This window comes from Sciurus carolinensis, chromosome 1, assembly GCF_902686445.1.
Source record: "Sciurus carolinensis chromosome 1, mSciCar1.2, whole genome shotgun sequence".
In the NCBI taxonomy this organism is placed as follows: Eukaryota; Metazoa; Chordata; class Mammalia; order Rodentia; family Sciuridae; genus Sciurus; species Sciurus carolinensis.
The window spans coordinates 124,244,742-124,270,463 of record NC_062213.1 but is presented as its reverse complement, the minus strand read 5'-3'; the positions used below and the strand labels follow the sequence as shown (position 1 = coordinate 124,270,463).

Sequence of the window (25,722 nt, the reverse complement as noted above, 5' to 3'; positions counted from 1 at the left end):
ATTCTTTTCATAAAACCAAATGTAATGAATGTTCAGATTGACTTAGTATTCAGAAAAATCATGATTTTTTTTCTCATAAACTATGGTAATTAACCATATGATGAACTCCCTATAATTCAGGGATAAATTGCTGGCATAAAAATAAAGCATGCTTGCATGCTATAATTACTCTGTAGTTTATAGTTTATCAAACATGCACTCTGAACATAAGAGGTTATATAAGTACATAACTTCTGGAAGAAACCCTGTGCTTTTTCCACATGAAAGTGACAACAAGAAAATGACAGCTTGGTGTAATAATGCTAAAACTACTGGACATGTCTGCAGGCCAAACTTTAACACAGGCTCCCTATCTCCTCAGAGGGTCAGCTTTAAGAAATTAAATATGCACTATACAAATATCAATTATTTGTATACTTGTCACTATACAAATACACAAATTATATTTATATAGTGTTATTTGTCCCTATACAAATATCAATTATTAAATCAATTCCTTGGAAGAATTTTGCATTTGTTTTTGCCAATGCAAATATAAGTAAAAAGCAATATATTTACTTCATTTATTCCTTATCACAAGAAGAGGCAGCTACCCTTCAGTGATGGTCTTGCTCTCATTCTGGCTGATAAGCACAAATGCAGTTTCAAGGGAGAGCCTGAGATATAGTCCTAGTACATCTCTAGCACCTCAAAATGTGGTCTTCCCAGGTTTACATGTCTATGTAGTAAAAGAACAATCTAGGCCCTATGCAGGAAGAATTCTGCCTGGGAAAAGGAAAAACAAAAAAGGGCAGAGACAGTATGGTGAACAGATATTCCAGTGAGTAAGGGAAGACTGAATCAGATTCAAACCATCTTTAGTCCTCAACCACAAACAAAAACAAAGTACATGAATTTCATATGGACAACAAAATAGTAATAAAAGAAAGAAGTTAATAAACATTGACTCTGGCAATTCATAGAGTCTAAATATTTTTACTTTTATCTTTTGATATTTTTAAATGCACTGTAAATAAAAATGAATTAACATAAAATCAACAATAGGAATTTTTAATCATTTATTATAGAGAATGACAAAATAGTATATAAGAATATTTGCAATACTAGGAACCTACTAAAGAACCCTCATGCAAACAAATATGTTAAACAGCAGAAGTCTCTGATGATTACCCATGAATTTCAGAGGTATAGAAAGTAAAAAGACTCTAATTGCTGCCCTGATCATTTTCTTCAAAATATGATTAATATCTTTTACTCAATTCCATTTTTTCCTATGTTTACTTTATTTATTAACTTAAGATCTAATTTCTTGTATATTACTTAGTTTTAAAAATGTGTACTTATTTATATAAGTATGAATCTTAAAACATTACACTATATAATGCTTCTCTGTTGCTTATCAGTGATGTGGACTTTGTGGATAAATGCAGTTTTATAATGGCAAAATGGGGAAAAATATTATCTCTTTGAAGAGATATGCTAGAGGTTGCCTTTATTCCTCTGCTCATATTTCATTGCTCTAAACGTGGTCACATTCACCTAACTACAAGAAAAACTGGAAAGCACAGACTGAAACTGGGCAGCCATGGATGTAGCAAAAATTGGGAGATTCAAAGACCAAAAGGAAGAAGGGGAGAGAATATCAGTAGACTTTTGACACTCTTAACCTCTATAATAAGATCCAGTTTAACAACTGTTGTGAGGACTAAATATACTTGTAAAGCTTAGCAGTGTTTTGTAGAATTTATAAAAACCAATAGCACAACACTTGATGCATACTAAGGATTATTAAATGGTATCTGATATTATTATTATTTTTTATTTTTATTATTATTATTATTATTATTATGTACCTCTAGCCTCACCTAAACACTTCAATTCCCTCAACAGTATTGACGGTAAGTGATTATTTAGCTCTTCTGGAATCCTCCTAGCAAAAAGAAGTAACCTCTAGTAAGTTAGTCATTCCATTTTCAGAAAGGATTTCCTCTTTCTGGTCATTGTTTATCTTCTTAAATTACATTCCTTTCATTCACCCTATTTGTGATCTCTGAGGTCCTACAGAACCAATCTCATCCATCTACCATCTTTCAGACACTCATGGGCAATGACTGCTTCTTTCATGAGTTTTATTTGTCTCTGATTGTTTTTTGCTCCAAAAGACTCTCATTGTCCATGACTTTGAGTCCACTCAACACATTCACTCACTCATTTAATGCTTAGTTTTGGGGTACTAATATTCTAATTTATTGTTCTCCACCTATGTTGCCAAGGGCACTTACACAATATTCCATGTTATCCTGACCAGAGATGAGCACAACAAATCATCAGTTCCCTCAGTCAGGGTTTCATTTTCCATAAGTGAGACTTAAATATCCCATCAATTATTTTGACAGCAGTATCATGCTGTTGGCACATGCCAACTTGGGTCCCACTGAGTCCTTTGCATTTGTGCACCTAACCTAAATGCACCCTACCCAACACATAAACTTCTTTTTAAATCCAAATACCAAACATTTTATTTATCTAGTTAATTGCTTCTTCTTAACAGTTTCTCAAGAATTTTCATCCAATTGTCACTCACAGATTCACACCATCTCCACTTCTGATTAGCACAAAATGTGAAAGTGAATTAGGCTAATTGAGGAGAAGCCACTAGTAACTCTCCAAGCAGTCAACTAGTTACAAATGCACACAATTGCAACAACATTTAGGAAATATTATCCTATCTGGTTCACAAAAATCTCAAGAGCAGATTTTCTTAAAAATCTGGTTTCTATCTCACTGCCCCGCATGGTGAGGCCTTGATCTGCTACTCAATGTTCTTCACAGTGTGGCTGCATTCAGCCCAGCCTGCCCTCAGTGTCTCCTTTCAGGAAAGCACAACTAGTGTTTCCTGCTGTCAGAACTTTGAGAATGAGATTCAACACATATTTATTAAGACCTGATTGTGTGCAGGAATTGTACACAACACATTCTCATAGACATTGAGTATGAAAGCTATGGAATACATTTTATGAAAAATGCATATATTCTCAAGTAAAAGCATCTTACTACTTTGTCTATGTGTGAAACCAGTGCATAGCATTCCTTGTATAGACACTATGGCAAAGTAGTGAACAGATTCCATCTATAGGTACTCAGTTTTTAGCATGAGGGATACAGAGATACTTTAAATGCAATATGCATTTTTCTTGGATGATCTTTTCAGTGGCTAAATTCTTGATAAACACATTAGACTCTGAGGTTAAGTAAATCAACAATAATTGTGCAGACACTCTCCAGATGTATACACAGGAATAATTATTAATTTGCTATAGATAACAATCGCATTTTAGAATTTAAATTGTGAATTACCTGTACAGATGGTACCTTTTCCAAAGGACTTTCTACTCGAGGAATGCTGATCATTGGCATCTGGGCCAGATTATCCATGTGTATATGCTCATTTTCTGGTTGTCTTCCTTTGAAATTATTTACCACACACACAACCTAAAATTTTAAAAAACAATTATAGTTCAGTAAAACTATATATCTTATGACTATTGCCCTTTTGAGCAGTTTACTAGACCCAAATATAGTAAAAAAAATTAAAATAACTTAAATATTACATGCAAAAAAACTTTACACCCAGATTTATCTCATACAAATTTTAATAGCTACTCTGATGCAGATAGGTTTGAGAAAATTCTCCAATTAATATGTAGCTCGATTAACAATAATTTATATTTCCAAATTTTTCATTAAAGTATACTTAATGTTCAAATCAATCCAAAAATAACACTATAACCTTATAAAAATTCATAGCAAGCTAACCTTTCCCTAATGTGGCTAACCTACAACTTAATTTAAATGCTAATTATTTTCCATTGCTTCAAGATTACTGCATTCATAATAAACCTTCTACAATTGGCACTCTCTAATTTAGTAATGTCCTTTTAATTAACCTCATTTATTGTCTAGTATTTTGTTGCATATATACTTGGCATTTCAACAATAGCTTACCAGAGCTACTACTGAAATAGAAGACCCTTTACATAAAGGAAATTGACCCTGGTTTCAATTGATTAGATTCCTGAGGTAAAGGAATTAAAATAACTTAAATATTACATGAACTAAACCACAGATTCTAATATTTTTATATGCCTAAAAATAAAGTTCTGGCACTGTTAAAAATGCACATTCCTACACCTGCCCCTAAAATTTCTGAAGTAGAAAGTAGGCGAAGAATGAGGCCTAGGAGCTGGCACTTCTGAACCCATTCCAGAATTTCTGGATGCAAGTGGATCATAGTTAACAAGTAGTGAATTAAACAATGCAGTAAAATTACTTGCTATTGTTCATTTACAATACCTAGTGAGTAATATACTGGGTTCTGTTTTTCTGAATCTTATAGTATACTATAAATCAAAATATAGGTCTTACAGGTATACACTAATATTCATTTTTTTAAAAATAATGCTTTATAATAAAACATTAACATTGCATATTTTCACAAATGCTCCATCAGAAGATCTTTTCTTTAGCACAGTTTATTACTGAATATTTTCAAAGGCCAACTACATCTTGGTTACTCTCAATTTTTAAATACATTCTGCAAATCTATAAAGATCAACATATACTAAGAGAGTTTCAGGGGAAAAAAAGTTTCTTTGTGAACTCTCACTTATCTCTTATCCTTCTACTTCCTAGAAGAATTACAGGATAGAAACCTGATAATTTGATAACTGATAAAATTCTGATAATTTGATACCTCAGTTTTACCAATGCCACCAAGATCTTTAAAGTAATGGATGGTAAGGGCTTGGAGATGGGTACTTCATAAATCTACTGTCAAATGATATTTCCAGTTTCATGACCCCACAAAAGACCCATAGATACTGACTGCCCAAGAGACAGAGTCAGCAACTTTTATCTGGAAAAGGAAGATGATAAATATCTTTGGCTTTGTAGGATATAGACAGATTCTGTGGAAACTATTCAGTTTTGCCACTCTGATGCAAAAGTAGCCATTGACAGTTCATAAACAGGGTGTTAATGTTCCAAAACACTTTCTTAAAAAAAAAATAGGCAGCAGGTCCAATCTGGTCTATAGCATAATTTGCTGATTGACCACTGCTCTAGAATACAAAGGATAATCAAGAATTTTAGCTAATAATCGCAACAAAACAAACTAGCAGTTTCATATCCATTCCATGAAACACACATACAGGGACATACACATTTTCCATTCTACTAGTGTTATAAATTATTAGAAAACAGGGAAGATGGAAAAAATTGCAGATAACTCTCCTGAATAAAAATTTGGTGAAACTAAATAACTATGTACATAACCATATGGAACTCATGAGATGAAATTCATCTAGAGTTAATGTGGGCTTCTGAAATTAGTATAATTGTTTTTGATATTATTTAGTTTTAAAAAACTCAATGAAAGGATCTACCATTTATCCCTGCTTTAATTAAAAGACAGGTTAATACCACCGAAGCAGCTGAGAATTCATATGTGAAATGCATAAGCACACAACACATATTAGATACTTATTAATTGGTATCTATTAGCATAATAATTATTCCTCTTTACTCTTGTTATTTAAATTTTAAGGAAGGAAATTACCAAATCTTCTTTAGAGTCATATTGAAATATTTGAGAAATTTTGTCTGCTAACATTCACAAGTCTTGATTTGCTGTTCATAAAAATAATAAGATAAAACAAGAGACCTGGCTTTTGACCCAGAATTCAAAACTGATAACTGACATTTTTAAATTTCTGGGTTCATTTTCTCAATTAGAAAGTGATCACCAAATTAATTCTAATTCTTTGTTTGGCAAAGGTATGACAAATTGAACAAATATTCAAAACTCAGTTCAAGTTTCACCCCTCTTCTGACCCACCCCTAGACCTTCTCAGGAAAGGCAACATTCCCTACACATCCACTCCCACCCAGTGCAGCTGCAGGAGGCTTAAAATTTAGTTTTGTCTTTTATACTTCCTATATGCTACCACTTATTGAAAGTGATTTTTTTTTCTGGATTTTATAGTCTATTACCAACTCCAAAGTCTAAGCGACCACCACCTCTTGTAGCTTCCTTCATAGTTTTCTGAATAATCCCTCGAAATCCAGTGTTGGTCATCTTCTATTTTGTATAATTGATATGAGAATGATGATTTCAAATGCAAATTGAATTATATCATCCCCTTAGAACCATATTGTGTCTTAGTTTCCCATTTATCCTAAAATGTCAACGCTGTCTGACCCACTTTGAAACTTCCTTCTCTCAGTTTTCCAAACACCTTTTGCTCCTTTTTACTTACTTCTATTTGAAATACTCCTTAGTTCCATCATCTTTGAATTCCATTTCCAACTCAGTCATGGTTTATCCCTTCAGTATCCTAACTCAGTGAAGTTCTTCCTGAGCCCCTGACTAGGACAACTTATTTTGTTTTGGTGTGTTGTTGTTTTGCTTTGTGTTCACATGAAACCATGATTCTTTTCTATCACAGCATCTACATCAGTATGAAATTGTATATTAGTTAGAGTAGAACTTTTTGTTTTTGTTTTTGGTACTGGGGATTGAACTCAGGGGCATCACTAAGCCACATCCCCAGTCCTTTTTTATATTATATTTAAAGACAAGGTCTCACTGAGTTGCTCAGGGCCTCGCTAAATAACTGAGGTTAGCTTTGAACTAGTGATCCTCCTGCCTCAGCCTTCCAAGCTGCTAGCATTATAGGCATGCACCCCCATGCCTGGCTATAGTACTTGATTGATGTGAGTCTCTTCCAAGACTATGCTCCACAAATCAGAGATGCTGATTTTACTTGCCACTGTCATCCTACTGCTACAGTGAATGAAAAGATTAAAGCATGAATCACGTTCAGGTCCAATATTCTCAAATTTTCTGATGGGTGTATATAATTTAATTTTCCTGGAAACATTCTATTTTTGTATTAGTGACTTCCACATGTGTAAGTCCACCTTCTCCTACAAAGATGTCACTCTACACATATATTTTTGTTTTCTTCATCCAGTAGTGATAATAAATTAAACTGAATCATTTGTGTTCATTTTTTGTCTTGCATGGCAACAAGACATCATTACCGCATGGGATGAAGTACCTGGCCTTTGGGATCAAATAGGCTTCGATATTAATTCTGGACACTTTCATGTTCTAACTCTTTGAACATGTGTAAGATATGTAATATAACGAAGGCTTTTTTATTCCTTAATCTGCAAAATGAAGACAACAGCCACATCTCAATGAGAACTAATATAGCAAAGATCATATAAATACTATTTCTATTAATATATAAAATCATACGACATACTATTGTTGTGCTCAATAAACCGGAACTATTCTTACATTGTAATATATATCATTTTTGGAAGTGTTTTGAATTATAGGTTTTCATAAAATAATATTAATCAATCGACAACTAGTGTTCAACTAGAATTTTCTTTATATGTTGCTGAATATGGGAATTCTAGCCCTGAGCAAAATGCACATAGGATGAGGACAAATTCAGAATATGACATAATTCCTTGTAAGAGCTAAGAGGACATACTGAGAGTATGGCAAAAAACAAGAAGACATAGGAGAGCCAAGTAATCAGGAATATTGCCTAGAGAAATTGGGACTTGCCTGAGCCAAATCTCAGGCATGTAAAGGACTTGAATATAGCGGTCCAAGATAAGGACCATGACACTCAGTGCTTGGTCTGTTATGAGGCACTGGGCTGCATTTGCAACTGTAGGATTTCACTTGACCTTTAAGAGTCCCAAGAAGAAAATAAAACAGTTTCTTATTCATTCATCCACCTATCACCTGTTTCCTGAGCACCTCCTGGGGACCCACCCCTGTTCTAGCCATGGAGGGTATGCAATGAACAAAGCAAACAGACTTCTCTCCATGGGGAGCTTACATTCTCCTGTGACTGGTAGCAAAACAAGAACAAAAATGTTAGACGTGATATAAGAGTTGGAGTGTTTTATGGGGGAAAAAATCATTTCGCTCAAGGGTAATGAGTAGAATCCCCATGTTTAGCAACATACAGAGTAAATACTAGTTGAACAATAATTGTCGATTGATTAATATTATTCGGAGTAGAAGAGCTGTTGTAAACATGGCTCAGGGAAGTCCTCGCTGTTTTAGGGGTCACGAGAGGCTCAATGACTTGTGCAAGGTCAAACATCCAGCAAGTGGCAAAGGCAGAGCTCAGACACAGGTTTTTCTGACTTACAACTCCTCGTTTTGCCCATGAAGGCAAATATGCAGGATGGTTAAAGCTTGTTTATGAGAAGGAAGGAAGCTGATTGGATTCAAGGTGCAGGCTTTCTGTACTCAATAAAGAGGACAATAAATTTCACTAGAAAGAGAGTAGGTGATGGAAGTGTGGATTTGATGCTGGTTTTGTTTTTGTTTTATTATCAGCAGTGAATTGTTATAAGTGCACAGAAATTGAATGGGGGTGGTATTGCTGAGAAAGCCTGAAGGCAGGAGACAGCCAGGAACCTACAGATTAAACAGAGATGAGAAGCAATAATCTCTAGATTGAGAGGTTCTGTTTAGAGCAGTAAAGGTATAAGACATGGAAGAAATAACATTTGTAGTGGAAAGGAACTTGGACTAGGTGAATCACTGGTTGTGTGGGATGAATCAGGAGAATGAGTCAAAGGCAAATGCTAGACATGGAGTCTGGGTGATTGGTGGGGGCAGGGGCGTGCTTTAACCAAGACTCAGAGTCTTGGAGCAGGTTAATGTTAATTTTGTTATGGAATCATTTTAGAATCCTGCATACACTGCAAGATAATTGGAAACTCCCCAGGATTTTGCAAGTGAGAACTGGAGTCATTGCTCAAAATAAATGTTCTACTGAGTTGCCCAAATGAGAAATCCAGGAATCATCACAGATTGCTCCCTCTCCCTTGGTCATATCGACTCCAGTGTTCCCTCAGGCTCCAAAACATTCCACCTCCCCAAACCTTCCTGGAGATGCTCCCTTCTCTGTCCCATTGAGGTCCAACCTTTGCATAAAAGTCTGGTTCTGCATAAACTGTATCCTCTATCCTCACCTGGAATCTTATTTTCCAGTAAATATATTTTCAAAGCACAAACTTTATCACAAAGTGAAAGGGAAGGAGAGGAGACAAACTATCATGAATGGAACTTATGTCAGTCATTCATGTAGTCATTCACTGAACCTACACTATCTCATTTAACCTTTGTAAATCCAAAGAGTGATCTTTAGGGAGGCTGTGATTGACCTCATTTAAAGAAGGAGACACTAAGGCCCAGAAAGACTTAAGTAAATTACTTTAGGATACACATTGAGCTCATGAAGAAGCTGGTTTCAATCTTGCTGTGTATTTGTTTCAACTCAATTAAAGTTTGACAGTAGGTCCTAAATCGCCCATTTTAAAACAAAAGCCCACATTATTCTCATAACATACAAGGTCATTTAGGATATGCCGTCTGTGACCTATTCCAACCTGCCTCTTCTCACATGTGCTGGAGGACTGGTACCATTCTAGAAGGTCACGCTCTTTCATGAACAAACTGCATCCGTGTCTAGAACAGAGTTGGGCTCCATGCAGCCAGTATTCTGAAGCAGTTCAATATTGTCTTTGTGCACTATGCTCTTTGACCCTCATTTCAAAACTTTTCAAGATGAAATACGTCTTCTCTTTCTGGTTTGTGTCTCATCCCCAGGCTTTATCTCCTGAGTATCGGTACTTATATTATTACCTTTTACCCTCTGCAAAACTCTTGGTCTATTTATTCTTTTCTTTTTTAACCTAACTATTTAAGTACACAGATGATTTCTTTTGTGGATATTTTTTTCCTGCCTCAAGAACAATGCCTGGATTAGAATAGGGACTGAGTAAATGTTTATTTTATGATGGAGGAAAGGGAGAAGATGTTTCAGGGAATAATAGGACTGTTATTGTCTTTCCCCTAAACCAGACTGTAACTCCCACTGGAGAGAGGCTATGTTTATCTGAACTTCCTTGCATTTCCAGTTCTTGGTGCAGTGGTTGGTACCTCTAGGCCTCACACTCACAAACTACTGTAAATAAACATAAATGCGTGCTTAGTTATTATATGGTTAAAGTATTGATTTTGCATGACCTTTTCACGAAGTCCTTTTCCTGGGCATGTGGGAATGCTTCATGTGCAATCTTGGAATGTTCTGAGTATGTACAAGGGAAAGGTCATGAACACAAGAAGGATCCACTGTAGAGCTCATCACTTACCACATGGTCTCAGCCTAAGAAGTGGCTGGGAGGCACTAGGATTCTGTTTTTGACTTTGTAAGGTGTTAGGAAGTTCACTAGAACATAAAGGGAAGATGGCAGCAATCACAGGAAGGTCAACAAGAAGGCTGATGAGATGCTGCAGATCTTCTGACCTGGGGGCAGCAGCGCTGCAGTCACATCTGAAATTTTGTCTGCTGATGTGCTCTTTGCCTCACCTGGGAATACTTTCTTAAGATTTACTTAAGGCATTCTTGTCTGGTTTGTTTCTGTAAAATATTAGCCAGTTTCAAATGCAGTGAATGAAAGCTAGGAAAAGGTTTTGGTTTAATAGTGGCTCCTTTCCAGGAGGCCACAGGATGTCTCTAAGAGTGAGAGAGATGTGTTAAATTTATAAGTTCAGTCTAAGGCTATTTCTGTACTTGGATAAAATTTGACCCACAATGGCCTCTGGATATAGTGAACTGTAGCCTAGCTTGATGTGTAAACAATTCATAATATAATCTATAGGACTGTACCAAGGAATGGAATCTAGCCATTCACAGTAGCTGAACCTCCAGTCAATCAGAGGCTGAACACTGCCAAAACACGACCAAGGCCCTTTGCACTTCCTGTTCTCTGGCTATGAATATATCCTGTACCTGTGGAAGGTTGTGACATTCTGAACCAATTTTGGTCTAGAATGCTATCCATTTTTGAACGATTTTTTTATTTGTTCTAATTTGTTGCACATGGTAGTTAAAAGCATTTATACATTTTGATAGATCAAACATAAAAGGAGTGAAATCTCTCATTTTTCTGATTATACATATTGCAGGATCACATCGGTCATGCAGACATATATGTACATGAGGTAATAATGTCTGTTTCACTCTACTATCATTCCTACCCCCATACTCCTTCCCCTCCCTTCACTCCCCTCTACCTAAAATAAAGTAACTCTATTCTTCCCTATCCCCCTTTCCCTTATTGTGAATTAGCATCCACATATCAGAGAAAACATCCGGCCTTTATATATATGTGTGTATGTGTGTGTGTGTGTGTGTGTGTGTGTGTGTGTGTGTATATTTATATATATAAATATATTTATATATATTTATTTATCCATTCATCTCTTGAAGGGCATCTAGATTGGTTCCATAGTTCAGCTATTGTGAATTGAGCTGCTATAAATATTGATGTGGCTATGTCTGTTTTCAAATTTTTTTTTTCCTCAAATAAGCTTGGTTAAATTTAACTCAGACTCTTTTTCTTAACAGAGGATGGGCCTAAGACTCCTAGTGACCTTGAGAATCAGAGCAAGTGATATCATCAAAACACACACACACACACACACAGGATGTAGAATAGAGAAGTCATGGTTACCACTTTACCAACAAGAGATTCCAGAGGAAATAACCTACTACAGATACAGGTGCATAAGTTATGCTCGAACATTTGTTAACTGGAAAGGTTCAAATACATTTTTTCTTACTTACTGGTTATTAAATAGTGGAAGGAGACTGAGGAAGGACAGGTTAGAGTGAGAAGCAATTCAAATGCAATCAAAATGGAAATAAAGTATTTCTTATAAGATATAATGTGTCTGTGCAAAAATATGCTTTCATTTATAGTCTCTACAATTTGTCATCTAGGTGAAAGTTATATACTTCATTTATAATGGATTGATATACTCTAATATTGGACTAAAATACACTTACAATTACCAGAACTCATAGAAATATTCCAACTTTACTTTAAAACATGAGTAGGGATGGCAGGCTCACTTCATGAGAATTCGCTGTGTATGCACTGCCCTAAGTGGTGAAATATGACTTGAGGTGGCACGTCCTTGGAGGCTCTCCATGAAGTTTTAGTTATCAAAATGAAATGGTCCATCTCACAAGCAGGCACTGTCAGAACTCCTGTGACCTGGGGGCTCTGGAGAGCACTGGGCAAGGCACCAAACTACTCTGGCACTGTTCAGATACTCCAGACATAAACTGCCCTGAGAAAATTGTTTAAATATTCATACAGTCCAGTTTTAAAAGCTATCCAGGGAGGACTGGTTTTAGAGCCCTGATCCATTTTATCTCAAAATATTTTATTCACCTTTAAGTGTAGAATTTATATTTTCATCCTCCAACCTGACCTTAAGCAGAACAAATAAGAGAGGAAAAAAGAAATGAATGGTTTAAAATATAAGTGTTATCATTTGATACACCACATTTAGATAAACACAGTGATTCCCTGTTGTATTTTCTTATAGGCAGTAATTCATGTTAATTAAAAACCCAATAGTATCTACATAAATTTGTACTTACCAGAAATACTGCTATAGATATTCCAACCAGAAAGCCTGCTATCACATCTGACCAATGATTTCGATATTCTGCTACTCTGTTGAGTCCAGTAAGAAAAGCCAAACACATTAATCCCAAGCACAGAACTGGCTTAGCAAGTCTGGTGCCTTTGGCTTTGATTGTGTTGGTAATGTACATCTGAAAGAGCAAATTTAAAAAAAAAAAACATGACTTTCCATAAAGATATCTCCTTTATTTACATGCAGAGCATATTGCATGTATGTACACATAAATATTATAGATATGTATATACCTATATGGCTCAAATCAATATAGTTTATTAATTTTTGACAGAAGTGTCCTAAAAGCAGTATTTAAGAGTAGAAACTATTTAATTTTAATTACTTTTTGTGACCATTTCGTAGTATTGGCGAATTTTTTTGTAACATTATTAATCATCTAGGAACAATGAGCACAAATATTCCAAGCAGACTTTAAAAGAAATTGTTAACATACCTTTTCTTGTATTATCTGAATTTTTCATTTTAGCTTAATCTTAACAATATTGTTAGAAGAGGGAAATTGTTAATGTTTTTAATGTTTTCTTTGTTATATGCCATAATGAAAGAATGCATACTTGACAAAATCAGAACTGTGAATATTGCTAGAAAAAAATAAATGGAGCAATTTCCAACAAATAGATGTTACTTTGAACAAGGAATTTAAGATTTAATACAGTGTCAAGGTCTGTTTTTATGTTGTTATATGAAATGGTGAAATTACTTTCTTTAAATTTATCAGCAAAAATTAGGACAACAATAACAAAAAATATGCTGGAAGTGTGTCAAATAATGAATACTTACATTTTTGGCATTTTTTCAAGCTCTAATGAAGAATATACAGTGTTAATTGATTGCACTCAATGAAATATATTCATGTTGTGTGCCACTATACTCAAGAATAATTTTTTCTTATTACTAATCAGACTTCTCTGGAGCTCAACCGATCATAATTTAAATCATGTATTGCTCCATAAGCAAATCCGATGACTACAAGTGGAATATGTCAATTATTATTATAGTCAATAGGAACGTAATTATAAAAGACATGACTTTACCAGAACAATCAAATTTTATGGTACTAATTTCAGTAAGTATTCAGTAATGATAATATACCCAGAAAAATACTTAGAAATATATATAATCACTTGAACACTGCCCTGAGTTGAATAAAAAATACATTTGCCCAAATGAGTAAACCAAAATGTTTAAGTTTTTAGTTCATAGCAAGCATTTTAGAATACTATGAACTTTTGTAATTATCTTTTAATATTTTTCTCCACTCTGGCAAAGTGTGCAGCCCTGTTAGCTGCCAGAAGAGGCAGTATAAGTATTTAAGGAGTCCAAATGATGCAAGCTTTGTCTCTAGACAACTCCTAACCCTTTGTGATCTATCACAGTTTCTGATATGTTGAAGGGGGTGGAATTAAAAAAAAAAAAAATAACAAAACAAAACAAAAAAACCCAAAATAGTCTCCATGTTGGCCTGTGACCTTCAAGCTAGTTCTGTGTATTCCAAGTCAGTGCTCAGTGGAGGTTAATAATTTCAGTAATGGAGATCAGCATATAGGAGAGGGAAATAGGAAGAGATGAGAAAGAGAAAAAGATGTTTTTGCCATTCTGAATGTATTCAAGAGCTCTGCCTACACGAATACCAAGGCAGTGATATCATGCCACTTCAGGTTTCCAAAGATACAGCTAATGCAGTTATTCCTTGTAGGTCTCCTCTGTATGAAAGGGGAGTGGAATCTAGACTGCTTGTAAGATTTCCTTCAAAACAGTTAGAAGACTGATTGATGGTTCCCAGCCTTTGCCCTTCACATCTGTCAGAACCCTAAAGATAGCCTACCCTTAAGAAGACAAAACAAATGTGGTACAATGGAATAATATTAATACCAGTAATATTAGTTATAGTCATCAGTTAATGAGTGATCACTATTTGGGGCAAAATGCTAAATATTTTACATTATCTCATTAAATTATTAAAAAAAAAAAACCCTGAAAATCAGTTACCATTGTTACCTTATTTTAAAGATGAAAAAATAGAACCAAAGTAAAGCTTATTATGAAGACTATACAGCTTGACTATTGGGGTTGCACTGTTGAGAAAGAAGATAAATAAATGGAAATTAGGGGGAAAACACTTAGGTACTTCTTAATTTTGAGCATCAAAATATTTCTTTTCCTTTCTTCTTGATTTCTTGTTGAGAGGAAATTGGTTGATAGACAAAAACTGAATATCAGTAAATGTAAGAGAGTTGGAATTACAGACAGGAGAAACAAGGAGTTTCTTATTTCACAGGAGTGAGATTACATCTATACTCTGCCCTTAGGGAGAAGAGGGAAAGTAGGGTAAGTGTGATTCATGTCCAAAACCTCCTACAGAATCTATATGAGTTTGGTAAAAACTTGCTTTGCCTAATCCCCAAAGGCCATCTCAGTCACAGCCCAGCCCTTACCTGTTCATTGTGGAGACTCACAGTAACCTGTGGGCTTGGACTACAATGCACTGAGGTTTCTTTTGAATGCTACTTCTTAAACTGCCTTATGACTCAAGCAAGGCTTATGTGGAGTCCAAAGACACCATATGGCCACTGTGAAAACTAATGAAAAACTTTTTATATCAGAAAAAGTCTGGAATTTGATGTTTCTTCTATCAGAGTCCCATTTAATGTCCAGATGCAGAGTGAAGACTAGAAGGTGACTGAATTTCCAGGATTATGAGAATTTCAAGAGTTACAGATTATTATTAGTGCATTTTAATTTTACAGAGTAATGGTTTTCATTGTGTATAATAATTATGAAATCAGCCTAGGTGCCTGTCAACAGAAGAATGGATAAAGAGAGATTTAACTTTAAGGCAGATCATAGAAGTCATTTATAATGCACAGATTTTTCTGGAACATAATCAGCTAGCATGGATACAACAAAAGAAAAATTAGAGTTTTCACTTGTACTTGACAACTCTGAAGTACTTTATGAATCCAAGTGCCTTTTAACCAGGCTAATTGTGTTATCCTTACAGAAAGTCTATTATTTCTAATTTACAGAAGAGGAAATTATGACATAATAACCTATTAAGTGAGCTGGATACAGGACAGAAAATTCTTATTTATGCTTTCTTGGTTTTTTAATTCACTTACAAAACCCTCTTGGTTAGCCAGATGTCAAAATGTAGCTAAAACAAACACAAACAGGAAGATAATATGATTTGAGCAGGATAGTATTCATTTAGTCCTCAAGGGTCAGTGAAAGCTCACTACCCTACAGGCCAACTCATTAAGCCATATTAGCAGCTCTTGGGCACCTGTTCCATAAATAACTATTAGAAATAAGGTGAAGAAGGACAAAGATGATCATCTGATGCTTGCTAATAACCTGGTGCATATTTTTGCACACTTTTTGCTTATACAAATATACGATAATTAACATACTTACCAAAGGGTTTTGGGTACTTGTTTACTTTGACTGGAATATAATCATTATACCCAAATTATTCTATCATGTGAGTTAACTCATTTGTTATAATAATGATTCATATTTTGAGTAAAATGAGAATCTATTATACTATTTATGAAACAGTACTATTATTAAAAATTTTTTTAAAACCACAAATGTTTGTTAAGCCTCTCCTGTGCATTAGTGTTGAGTTTCTTCAAGGAGAAGGCAGCTAAGGCTTGATTCTGAAGAATGAGAACTGCAGCTCCAGGTAAAGGGAAAGCAGGCTGGGGGAGCCGTCCTAGACACAGGAGACAACAGAGAAAATCCTGCAGTGCGCTCTCAAAGCACCCTGTCTGTCCTCTCTCAGAACACTTCCAATCGTCTGTGGTTATCTTTTATTTTAGTTGTTTTCTTCATTACAATGAGAGCACAGAAACCAAGTCTTTGAGTCCTTCACTGTATGCCCTGTGTTTTGCACTGTGCCTGATCCATAGTAAACGCTAGATAAAGATTAGACTTACTAAACCAAAGCTTGAATTAAGGGAAATGCAAAGATACAAGAAAGGGAGTATAGAATTCTTTCTTTGTAACTTTTGTTACTATCTGAAATCATGTTTTCCATTTGCATGTATCTGTGTTTAATTGTTCCCTCCACTAGACTAGCCGATTAGAACAAAACTTTTATCCATTCACTACTCTCTCCCATACAGATCTTGTACACAGTAGCCATTCAAAAATTATTAAATGAATAAAGCATGAATGGCATGGTTGGGTGAAAGTAAATTTTGAACTCTTATTATCTGAAAGTACTTATGGCTTTGAAAATTATCTTGTATATTTATATTTTTACTTGATGTTATGGTTTGGATATGAGGTATCACCCAAAACCTGGTGTTAACATAGGAATATTCAGAGATGAAATAAGATTATGACCTATCAGGACCTATTAGTCCATCTTAGTTTGAGTGGACTGACTGGGTAGTAACTTGTAGGGAAGTGGGGCATGGCTGAAAGAGGTGGGTCACTAGGGGTGTGCCCTGGAAAGGTTCATCTTCCCTGTGACTCCTTCTGCCTTCTCTCTCTGCTTCCTGGCCACCAAGAATGGAGAAGCTTCCCTCTGCCAGGCCCTTCCATCATGACGTTCTGCCTCACTCTGGGCCCAGAGCAATGGAGCTGGCTCCTATTGGACTAAATCTCTACAACCATAAGCCAAAATAAGCTTTTCCTCCTCTAAGTTTCTATTGTCAGGTTTTTCGGTCACAACAACAAAAAGTTGACTAACACACTAGCTTTTTCTTCTTTTGTCTTATATTGCCAGGAGCAATGCCTGCTACAGGGTAGGCCCTGGTGCTAGGAAGAATGTCAGCCTCCTAAAGATGTCCTTGCACTCATCCTAGGGACCTAATTTAGGTTCCTTGCTATTTCCTTTGAGCGTGTTCTCTAATCAAATGAGTCCTTCAAAGTGTAGAAGCTCCTCTGTCTGTAGTCAGAAAGAGATGTGAATATGCAATGCTACTGCCTGTGAAGAGGGAGGGAGGAATGCAGAGTCAGCTCTAGAGCAGGAAAGGTGATGAATGAATTCTCCCTCAGAACATCCTGAGTTTTGCAGCTGGATGACAACTTGATTTTAGCCCAGTGAGACCCATGTGGGACTCTGAGCTACAGAACTCTAATAAATTTTTGATGTTTCAAGTCACTAAGTTTGTGGTAATTTGCCATCTTGTCAATAGAAAACCACTAAATTCAATATGTACTTAATGTGTGACTGAATTAACATTTGTAAAAATGTTCCATAGGAAGAGATGACCAAGGCATAGTGATTAGGAAATCTGCTTTGGAACCAGAAGGATCTGGTTTTGAATCTCAGCACTGCCACTTAAATGAAGTGTTCACCCCATGTAAGGTTATCCGGGTATCAAATGCAAGTGACAATTATAATACTGCCACGTGATGTTGGAAGGATTAAATTCTATAACACAGGTAGAGTACTTAACACAGTTAGATCTATAGTGAGTTCTCAGGAACTGTAGGGGTTAAGTCAGAACCAGAACATGAAAATATGATAGGCCCAGAACCTTCATTCTGGGGACAGAACCTGGTGAATACAAATTGTTAAGTTTAAGATGATACTGTGGTTTGTTTCTCTAAGCCTTCCTCAATCCCAATAGGGAAAACTGGAAAACCATATGCAGCAGAATGAAATAAAACCCCTATCTCTCACCCTGCACAAAACTCAATTCAAAATGGATCAAGGACCTCAGAATCAGACCAGAGATCCTGCAGATTATAGAAGAAAAAGTAGGTCCAAATCTTCAACATGTCAGCTTAGGATCAGACTTCCTTAACAGGACACCCATAGCACAAGAAATAAAAACAAGAATCAACAACTGGGATAGATTCAAATTAAAAAGCTTCTTCTCAGCAAAGGAAACTATCAGTAATGTGAAGAGAGAGCCTACAGAGTGAGAGAAAATCTTTGCCACTCATACTACAGATAGAGTGCTAATTTCCAGAACATATGAAGAACTCAAAAAACTACACCAAGAATACAAATAATCCAATCAACAAATGGTCTAAGGATATGAACAGACACTTCACAGAAGAAGATGTACAAGCAATCAACAGATATATGAAAAAATATTCAACATCTCTAGTAGTAAGAGAAATGCAAATCAAAACTACCCTAAGATTCCATCTCACCCCAATTAGAATGGCGATTATCAAGAATACAAGCAACAATAGGTGTTGGCGAGGATGTGGGGAAAAAAGTACACTCATACATTGCTGGTGGGGTTGCAAATTAGTGCAACCACTCTGGAAAGCAGTATGGAGATTCCTCAGAAAGCTTGGAATGGAACCACCATTTGACCCAGCTATCCCACTCTTTGGCCTATACCCAAAGGACTTAAAATCAGCATACTACAGAGATACAGCCACATCAATGATCATTGCTGCTCAATTCACCATAGCCAGATTGTGGAACCAACCTAGATGCCCTTCAGTTGATGAATGGATAAAGAAACTGTGGCATATATATACAATGGAATATTACTCAACCATAAAGAATGATAAAATTATGGCATTTGCAGGCATATGGATGAAATTGGAGAATATCATGCTAAGTGAGATAAGCCAATCTCAAAAAACCAAAGGATGAATGATCTCGCTAATAAGTGGATGAGGACATATAATGGGGGGTGGGAGGGGTTAGCTTTAGGGTTAGGGTTAGGTTCAGGGTTAGGGTTAGGGAGGGGGGCAAGAATGGAGGAAGGAAGGATTGTATAAAGGGAAAAGAGGGGTAGGTGGGGTGGGGGGGAAGGGGGAAAAATGGAAGAATGAATCAAACAACATTGCCCTGTGTAAATTTATGATTACACGAATGGTATGCCTTTACTCCATGTACAGAGAATCAAAATGTAGCCCATTTGTTTACGATAAAAAAAAAAAAAAGATGATACTGTGGCTGAGCATTTTTTCCTTTTCTTGTTTTTATGCTTCTTCACTTTTTCATTATGTTATTTTGAAATTTTTTTCTCCTTTTTAAATACTGCAACTGAAGTTAGCCATAATTGTTTATTTGCAGTTGATTAACATGTACACTTTTATCATTTACCTCTTCCTTCATACAGATTCACAGCCTAGATTTCATCCATTGGGGTAAGAATAATGCAGTGGCCAGATACTTCAGCAAACTAGACACTTTACACATATGCTCATCCTTCTCCAAAATTTCAAAGTCCCAAATTAAGCTCTACAGAATACAGATCCTCTGCCTCATCCGGAGTCAGGTGGACTGTTCTGTATTGGGCTCTGTACTTTACTCACTGATGGTTATCTCAGTCAGGTTAGGATTGTATTATCTTTAAACTGATCTCTGTGCTTTGATGACTTTGATTAATACAATCTAATAAAGGACTTTCTTTATTTGGTTTTGTTTTTTTAATAACCTCATAACACTATTGGTCACATTATATTTATGTCTATGGTGGTATAAGAAACTAAGTTTTCCACGACTTCTTTACATGGATCAATGCCTACCTAGTTCCTGGGGCTCTTCAAAGAATGAAATTTCTTATTGCATTCAAAATAACACCCCGCCCTGTTAAGATCACTCTCAACTTTTATGTTGACATCTGTAATATCTGTTTGCTGATTTATAGACAGATTCCCCAAACAGGACAGCTTCAAGGAGCAACTCTTTGGCACTCCAGTAGAGATGTGAATGCAACTTGGTGAAGTAAGAGTGAAAACTTGGGGAGTCCATGTACTTAACCAATGTGCAGTCTGGAAGTCTTGTCATTGCATTCATACCTGATATTCTTATCCACATTTGTAAGTTGTCCAGACTGCTCTGCAAAGGTATCTGATGGTACATGTAACACAGTTATGCTAGGAGGTACTGCAATAAGGGAAAGATCAAGGACTTTAAAAGACAGATTTGTGCTCACATCATTCAGACCTCTCAGGACTGTAACATGTGGTGATAGTATAATGGTGGTATATTGAAGTGTTGGGACTCAGAAAAGTATACACCAAAGTACAGCATTTTGGCGTGCTGAATACTTTGCACTAAAGGCAATTAGAAGGTTTCAGAAGCACCATTTCTCTTGACATTTTTTTTCTGCCCTCTTGTCTCCCCTCTGCTTCTCCCTACCCTTGAAACAAGTCATAGAAATCAGAATCCCTTTTCCCCAAGGTGGGTCACATAAAACCTAGAAAAGTCATTCTCCCCCTTCCACCTAAAGACCCTCATTTTCAAAAGGGTTCTGGCCCATACCTCAGAGGAAGGAATGCTGCAGAGAAGCCAAGAAGAATCTGAACAGAGTCTGTTACATTAGGTCATACCTCTCTGTGTAATCACATTTCTACATGGTTGTCTATTCTTCATTGAATCTGAGCACAAACATAGACTATTTTCCCTGAGTCACTGGGTCTTCAATCCTGAAAGCCCCCATGTAACTTAAAACTTTGATTAAATACAATTTTTATGCTTTTCTTTTTGTAAACCTGTCATTTGTTATAGGTGCATTGGTCATGTGCCTTATGATGGGTGAGGAAAAGTATCACAACTTTCTGCTCCCTCAGAAGTCATAAATTTAATTTACTACAATCTAGAATATAAAGCATGAAGCTACTCTCTTTTCCATAGTGGATCTAAACTTCATTGTGAGCACCTGCCTTACAGAGTAGGAACAGCATGGGAAGGGAGGAGTAATAAATGCTCAGTTTCTGAATAAATGCTCAGTTTCTCTCAGTTTTCTACTGTTTCTTTTTCTGGCAGAACAACACAGGGGTCTAGATGGAGGCCTGCAAGACCTCATGGCTGAGGCGGGGAGGCAACATCAGAGCAGTGAATGCAGGACTCTGACAAAGTGCCCTCTCTGTCTTTGTTGGCCTCCACTGCCACTGTGTCACTGATGCCCTACTGACAACAACTACTCATGTCTTTGTGGCCCATGCTGACTTGATCCATCTAATCTCACAGGTGATAAAGACCCTTTAATCTCCAGCATACCTTCTGTCTAGTCCCAGGTGGGCTATGCCCTTTCCAGCTCTGCTGCATCAGGCAACTGTCCTGTCTGCTTTTGGACCTACCTGCCACAGGGGCCTACGGAGGGGAGACTTCTCCCAGTTTCAAACTAGAAATGAGGTGCAAGCCCCTCAACATTCTGTTATTCAATGGCCAACTTCCTTCTAAAGGGTCTCGAATCAAAGGCTGCTCATCCAAGTGCACACAGCTGCAGTTCTGCTGCCCCCTTTCCTCTTCTACAGTCTCCTCTAGGCTGGCAGTGTCATCTTATGAGGTCCAGCATTCTTTCTATTATGGGAACGGGGATGAAGACTCCCATTGAATTTGAACAATCAAGCATAAACAACCATTTTTCTATTATTGAAGATACTCAGATCTTCACATTTTGCTTTTGATATGTAGAAATAGTTTTGGAATTTAGATGTCCAAAATATTTCTTTGTTATGTTCTTCCATAACAAAGTCAGCCACGTTTTTTAGAAATGATTTTTTAATATTTCTTTTTAGTTGTCAATGGATCTTTTATTTTATTTATTTAGATGTGGTGCTAAGTATCAAACCCAGGGCCTCACACATGCTAGGCAAGCGCTCTACCACTGAGCCACAACTCCAGCCCAAGCCAGTGTCATTTAAGACTGCTACAAATGCCATCTTCTTTTCTGATTGTTATTGTCTCTTGTCTTCAGACCTGACCTCCTCTGGGGCACTAAATCCAATGTGGTAGCCTCCAGCTGTTGTAGATATCAAGTAACTGAAATGTGGCTACCGCCACTGTGGTACTAAACTTCTAATTTTAACTTTTCAATTAAACTTAAGTCTCAAAACTATTACATAAATAGATTATTAAAAAATTTTAAGTATTTGAAATTGTGTGTATGTATATTTATATATTTTTTCACACTGTGAATTTTATTAAATCCAAATATAGATCAAGATAAAGTATTTCAGATAAGATTTAGTATCTGAATTATTATGTCAAACATATACTGAATTTATAAAACTGAAAAAAAGAAATAAAAATATAACTAACTTTGAACTGATAATGTTGAAATGATAATAGTTTGGATATATTGATAAAACAAAATATGTTTATAAAATTAATGTTATTTCTTCTTTCTTTTAAAATTGTGACTATTAGAAAAGTAGTTCACTTTCTATGGGACATGCTGAGCTGGCCCAGTGCATCATAACTTAAGAGAAATGAAAAATAATCGTAAATGTTCCAAAAATATTATACCCATTCCATCACATTGATACTTTATTTTATTTGTTGCCTTGTTTGGAGTTGTTAACTGAATCTAAACAATATTTTAGGATATCCATGCTTTGTCAGACATTTAGCTGTATACTTTGTATCTTTTATTATCTATTAATATATCACCATTTCCAATAACATATGCAGTCATAAAATAACATTAAGAAATTATTTTGAATTTTCTGAGTTAAACTACAGCAGTCTACATTTTTTCGGAATCTAATTATCACAGAAGTTACTTTTTAAAAATTTTACTTCATTAAAATTAACCAACTGTTTTGTATTTTATGAGTTTAACAAACTGGGTTAGAAGGTCAATCTATCCCTGATTAGCCCCAGGACCTTACTCAAATATCTAAACTTCTGAGAGTCTTAGATATATCATTGGTAAAATGAAAATAATCATAATACTCAGTTTGTGGAATTTAGCATAGTAGTCACATAGTGTCTGTTTTATTACAGCCACAGGGCACATGAAGATTTTTGTTTGCTCTGTGACTAGAATAAACTTAAAGAATTGAAATGATTTATTTGTATTAAAACTATGTATTTGCTGAGAGAAATAATAAATTCAATTGCCTAACATGGGCATGAAGATAATGGTGCTTATTGTGTTTGAAAAATGAAGCACAAACATCCATTTTCTTTACAATATCATTGATGGGTACCTAACAAAAGATTACATCAACAGGAACAGAGAATTTATCCTGTAGTTGACGTCCTTGAATGGGTAACATTAGGGAGTCACAAATGTGATGTAAGTAACAACAGCCTCAGTGTTCAGGACCAGCTGGTACATGCAGTTAAGATCAGAATACGCTCAGTAACTCAGCTGCCCTCAGCACAATGGCCAATTGATGGTTTGGCTGTGAATAACAGCCCCTTCATCACTGCCTCATTTACCTTATCCCTGAAGTGCAGCCCCAGCTGATTTCACATGGCGACCATCTCTCTTCAGCATGACCCCCTGATAAGTATATTGCACACCTGATAAGTATATGACACTTCATTCATCAAGAAGAAGAGCAAAAACACTCTCACTGGACATTGTCATCTATGAAATCAAGAACAACCCTTATTCACCACTTAACATTCATTTACCATACACCAGATGAAAAGTAAGATGATATTTACATAAAAATAGACTGCTATCTTATTTCTACTTCTGATACAATAAAAAGCAAGCTCTGTGACATGTGAAGTTATCTGTAAGCAAAATATATGATTGCCATGATATCAAGACTCCATCGCCTCTGAGATTTAAAATTCTCTGACTAGCAAGTAAGGAACTAAAATTAACCTGTAAAAAACCAATTTGGAAATCTGTAAATACTATAAAAATATGCACTAGACTGTTGGATGAATTGAGGGATTAGTTTTGGCTTACCCTAAAGGCAAATGAAGTAAGTAAAACCTTAAAAATTATTAAACTATGTAAACCAAAAATTTCAGTTGAATGGTAGGACAAGAAACTGTGGTGAACCAAAGTACATTTCAAGTACCTTTGATTTATTCTCAAAATTGTTTGAATTTGCAGTTAAATCTTTAGGATGCGAAATATTTCTCAGACATTTGTCATTAGGGAAAAAAAACTATAGTTAATTATGATGTAATTATCTTTATATATGATATTTGAATTAATTGTACTGTATAATATATAATATGTACCCACATGTCATCCAGAATCAGAGAAAATCATATATTTGAAACTGGATTTTAGATTCTAAATAGTATCTTATATTATAAAATAATGAGAGAAAATTCAAATCTTAAGATGATTAATATACTATAGCAATAAGGAAGAGAAGTGTGTGCCACAAGGTTTAGGTGTGCACCCCACTCCCCGAGCACACACACAGTCTAATGGTCACTGTGGGTATTATATGAACACTGCCAGATGCGGGTTTGCAATCAGCAAGAAGTACTTTTTCAATCCTATAATCATTCTCACAAGTATCATGCAATATTAGCCACAGTGTGACATTTCAAAGGAGGTCCTCAGATTTGAGAGTGTGCTTATAGAATATTTCTGACCTCATTCCTATTCATAACTGGGGAATAAGTCAGGGGTAGAAGGGTTTCTGATTGGGATTTCTGGAGGGGCCCTTCTTCCCCTCTAATGGTTTAAGATTCCCTTCTTCTATTTCCCAATTTTCATTCAACTAAAAGTTGCTTAGATCCACCAAAGACCCCTCACCTAGTTCCCTACTCTGTCTCACGAATGAGGAAGTGGGAAAGGATGACCTCCAGTAACCTCTTCTCCCACACCCACTAGCTTCTACCTCTCCTACCAAAAAGCTATGGGTTTAGAGCACGCAGGCTGTCAAAGATGTCAAAAGATACCTCTGCTTCCCTGCCTCTCAAATTACATCTTCAGCCTCAGGCAGCTGTTGGGGCTGAGGGGTGAGAGCTTTCTCATTTTTGCTACCTGGTATTTTGTTCCTATCATGGAAAGAGTTATCATTTTTATATTTTAATCATATATCACTTTCTCCTTTGCTAGCTTGTGAGGTATAGAAATATCCTTTGCACTTTGTTTATATGCCTAGCATGGTGTTGGCTCACTCTCAATAACTAGTTAATCCTAAAAAAACTTAATATTTACTGAATGCTTACGAGGGTTTCGAGGGTTTGTGTTAAGTGCCTTATATATACTCAACTGAGTCATCCAAATAATGCCATGATGTTGGTACTTACAACAGGAAGGTTAAGTAACTCACCTGTGGACTTAAGGCTAATAGGTGGTGAAGCAGGGATTCAACTCAAGCAGTGTGGCTACAAAGCCCATGCTCTGTCAGAACCCTGCACACAGTACAGAAGTCAAAGGAGTCACCTCTGCCTCAGTCTTGAGGCGGGTGGGGCGTGAGGAGTCTTTGAGCAGAGGTAAGAGCATGCTCTA

General features: G+C 36.0%; 1 protein-coding gene across 7 annotated transcripts in view; it reads right to left on the bottom strand.

Moving 5' to 3' along the window:
* Plppr5 (phospholipid phosphatase related 5) overlaps positions 1–25,722 on the bottom strand; it is a 302,829-nt gene that overhangs the window by 16,534 nt on the left and 260,573 nt on the right. For all 7 annotated transcript variants that reach the window (XM_047529588.1, XM_047529632.1, XM_047529579.1 and 4 more), the window contains 2 exons: positions 12,561–12,737; positions 3,358–3,492 (listed from right to left, as the gene is read on the bottom strand). In XM_047529588.1, coding sequence (XP_047385544.1) covers positions 3,358–3,492; positions 12,561–12,737 — 312 coding nt within the window. The remainder of the gene's footprint in view (positions 1–3,357; positions 3,493–12,560; positions 12,738–25,722) is intronic.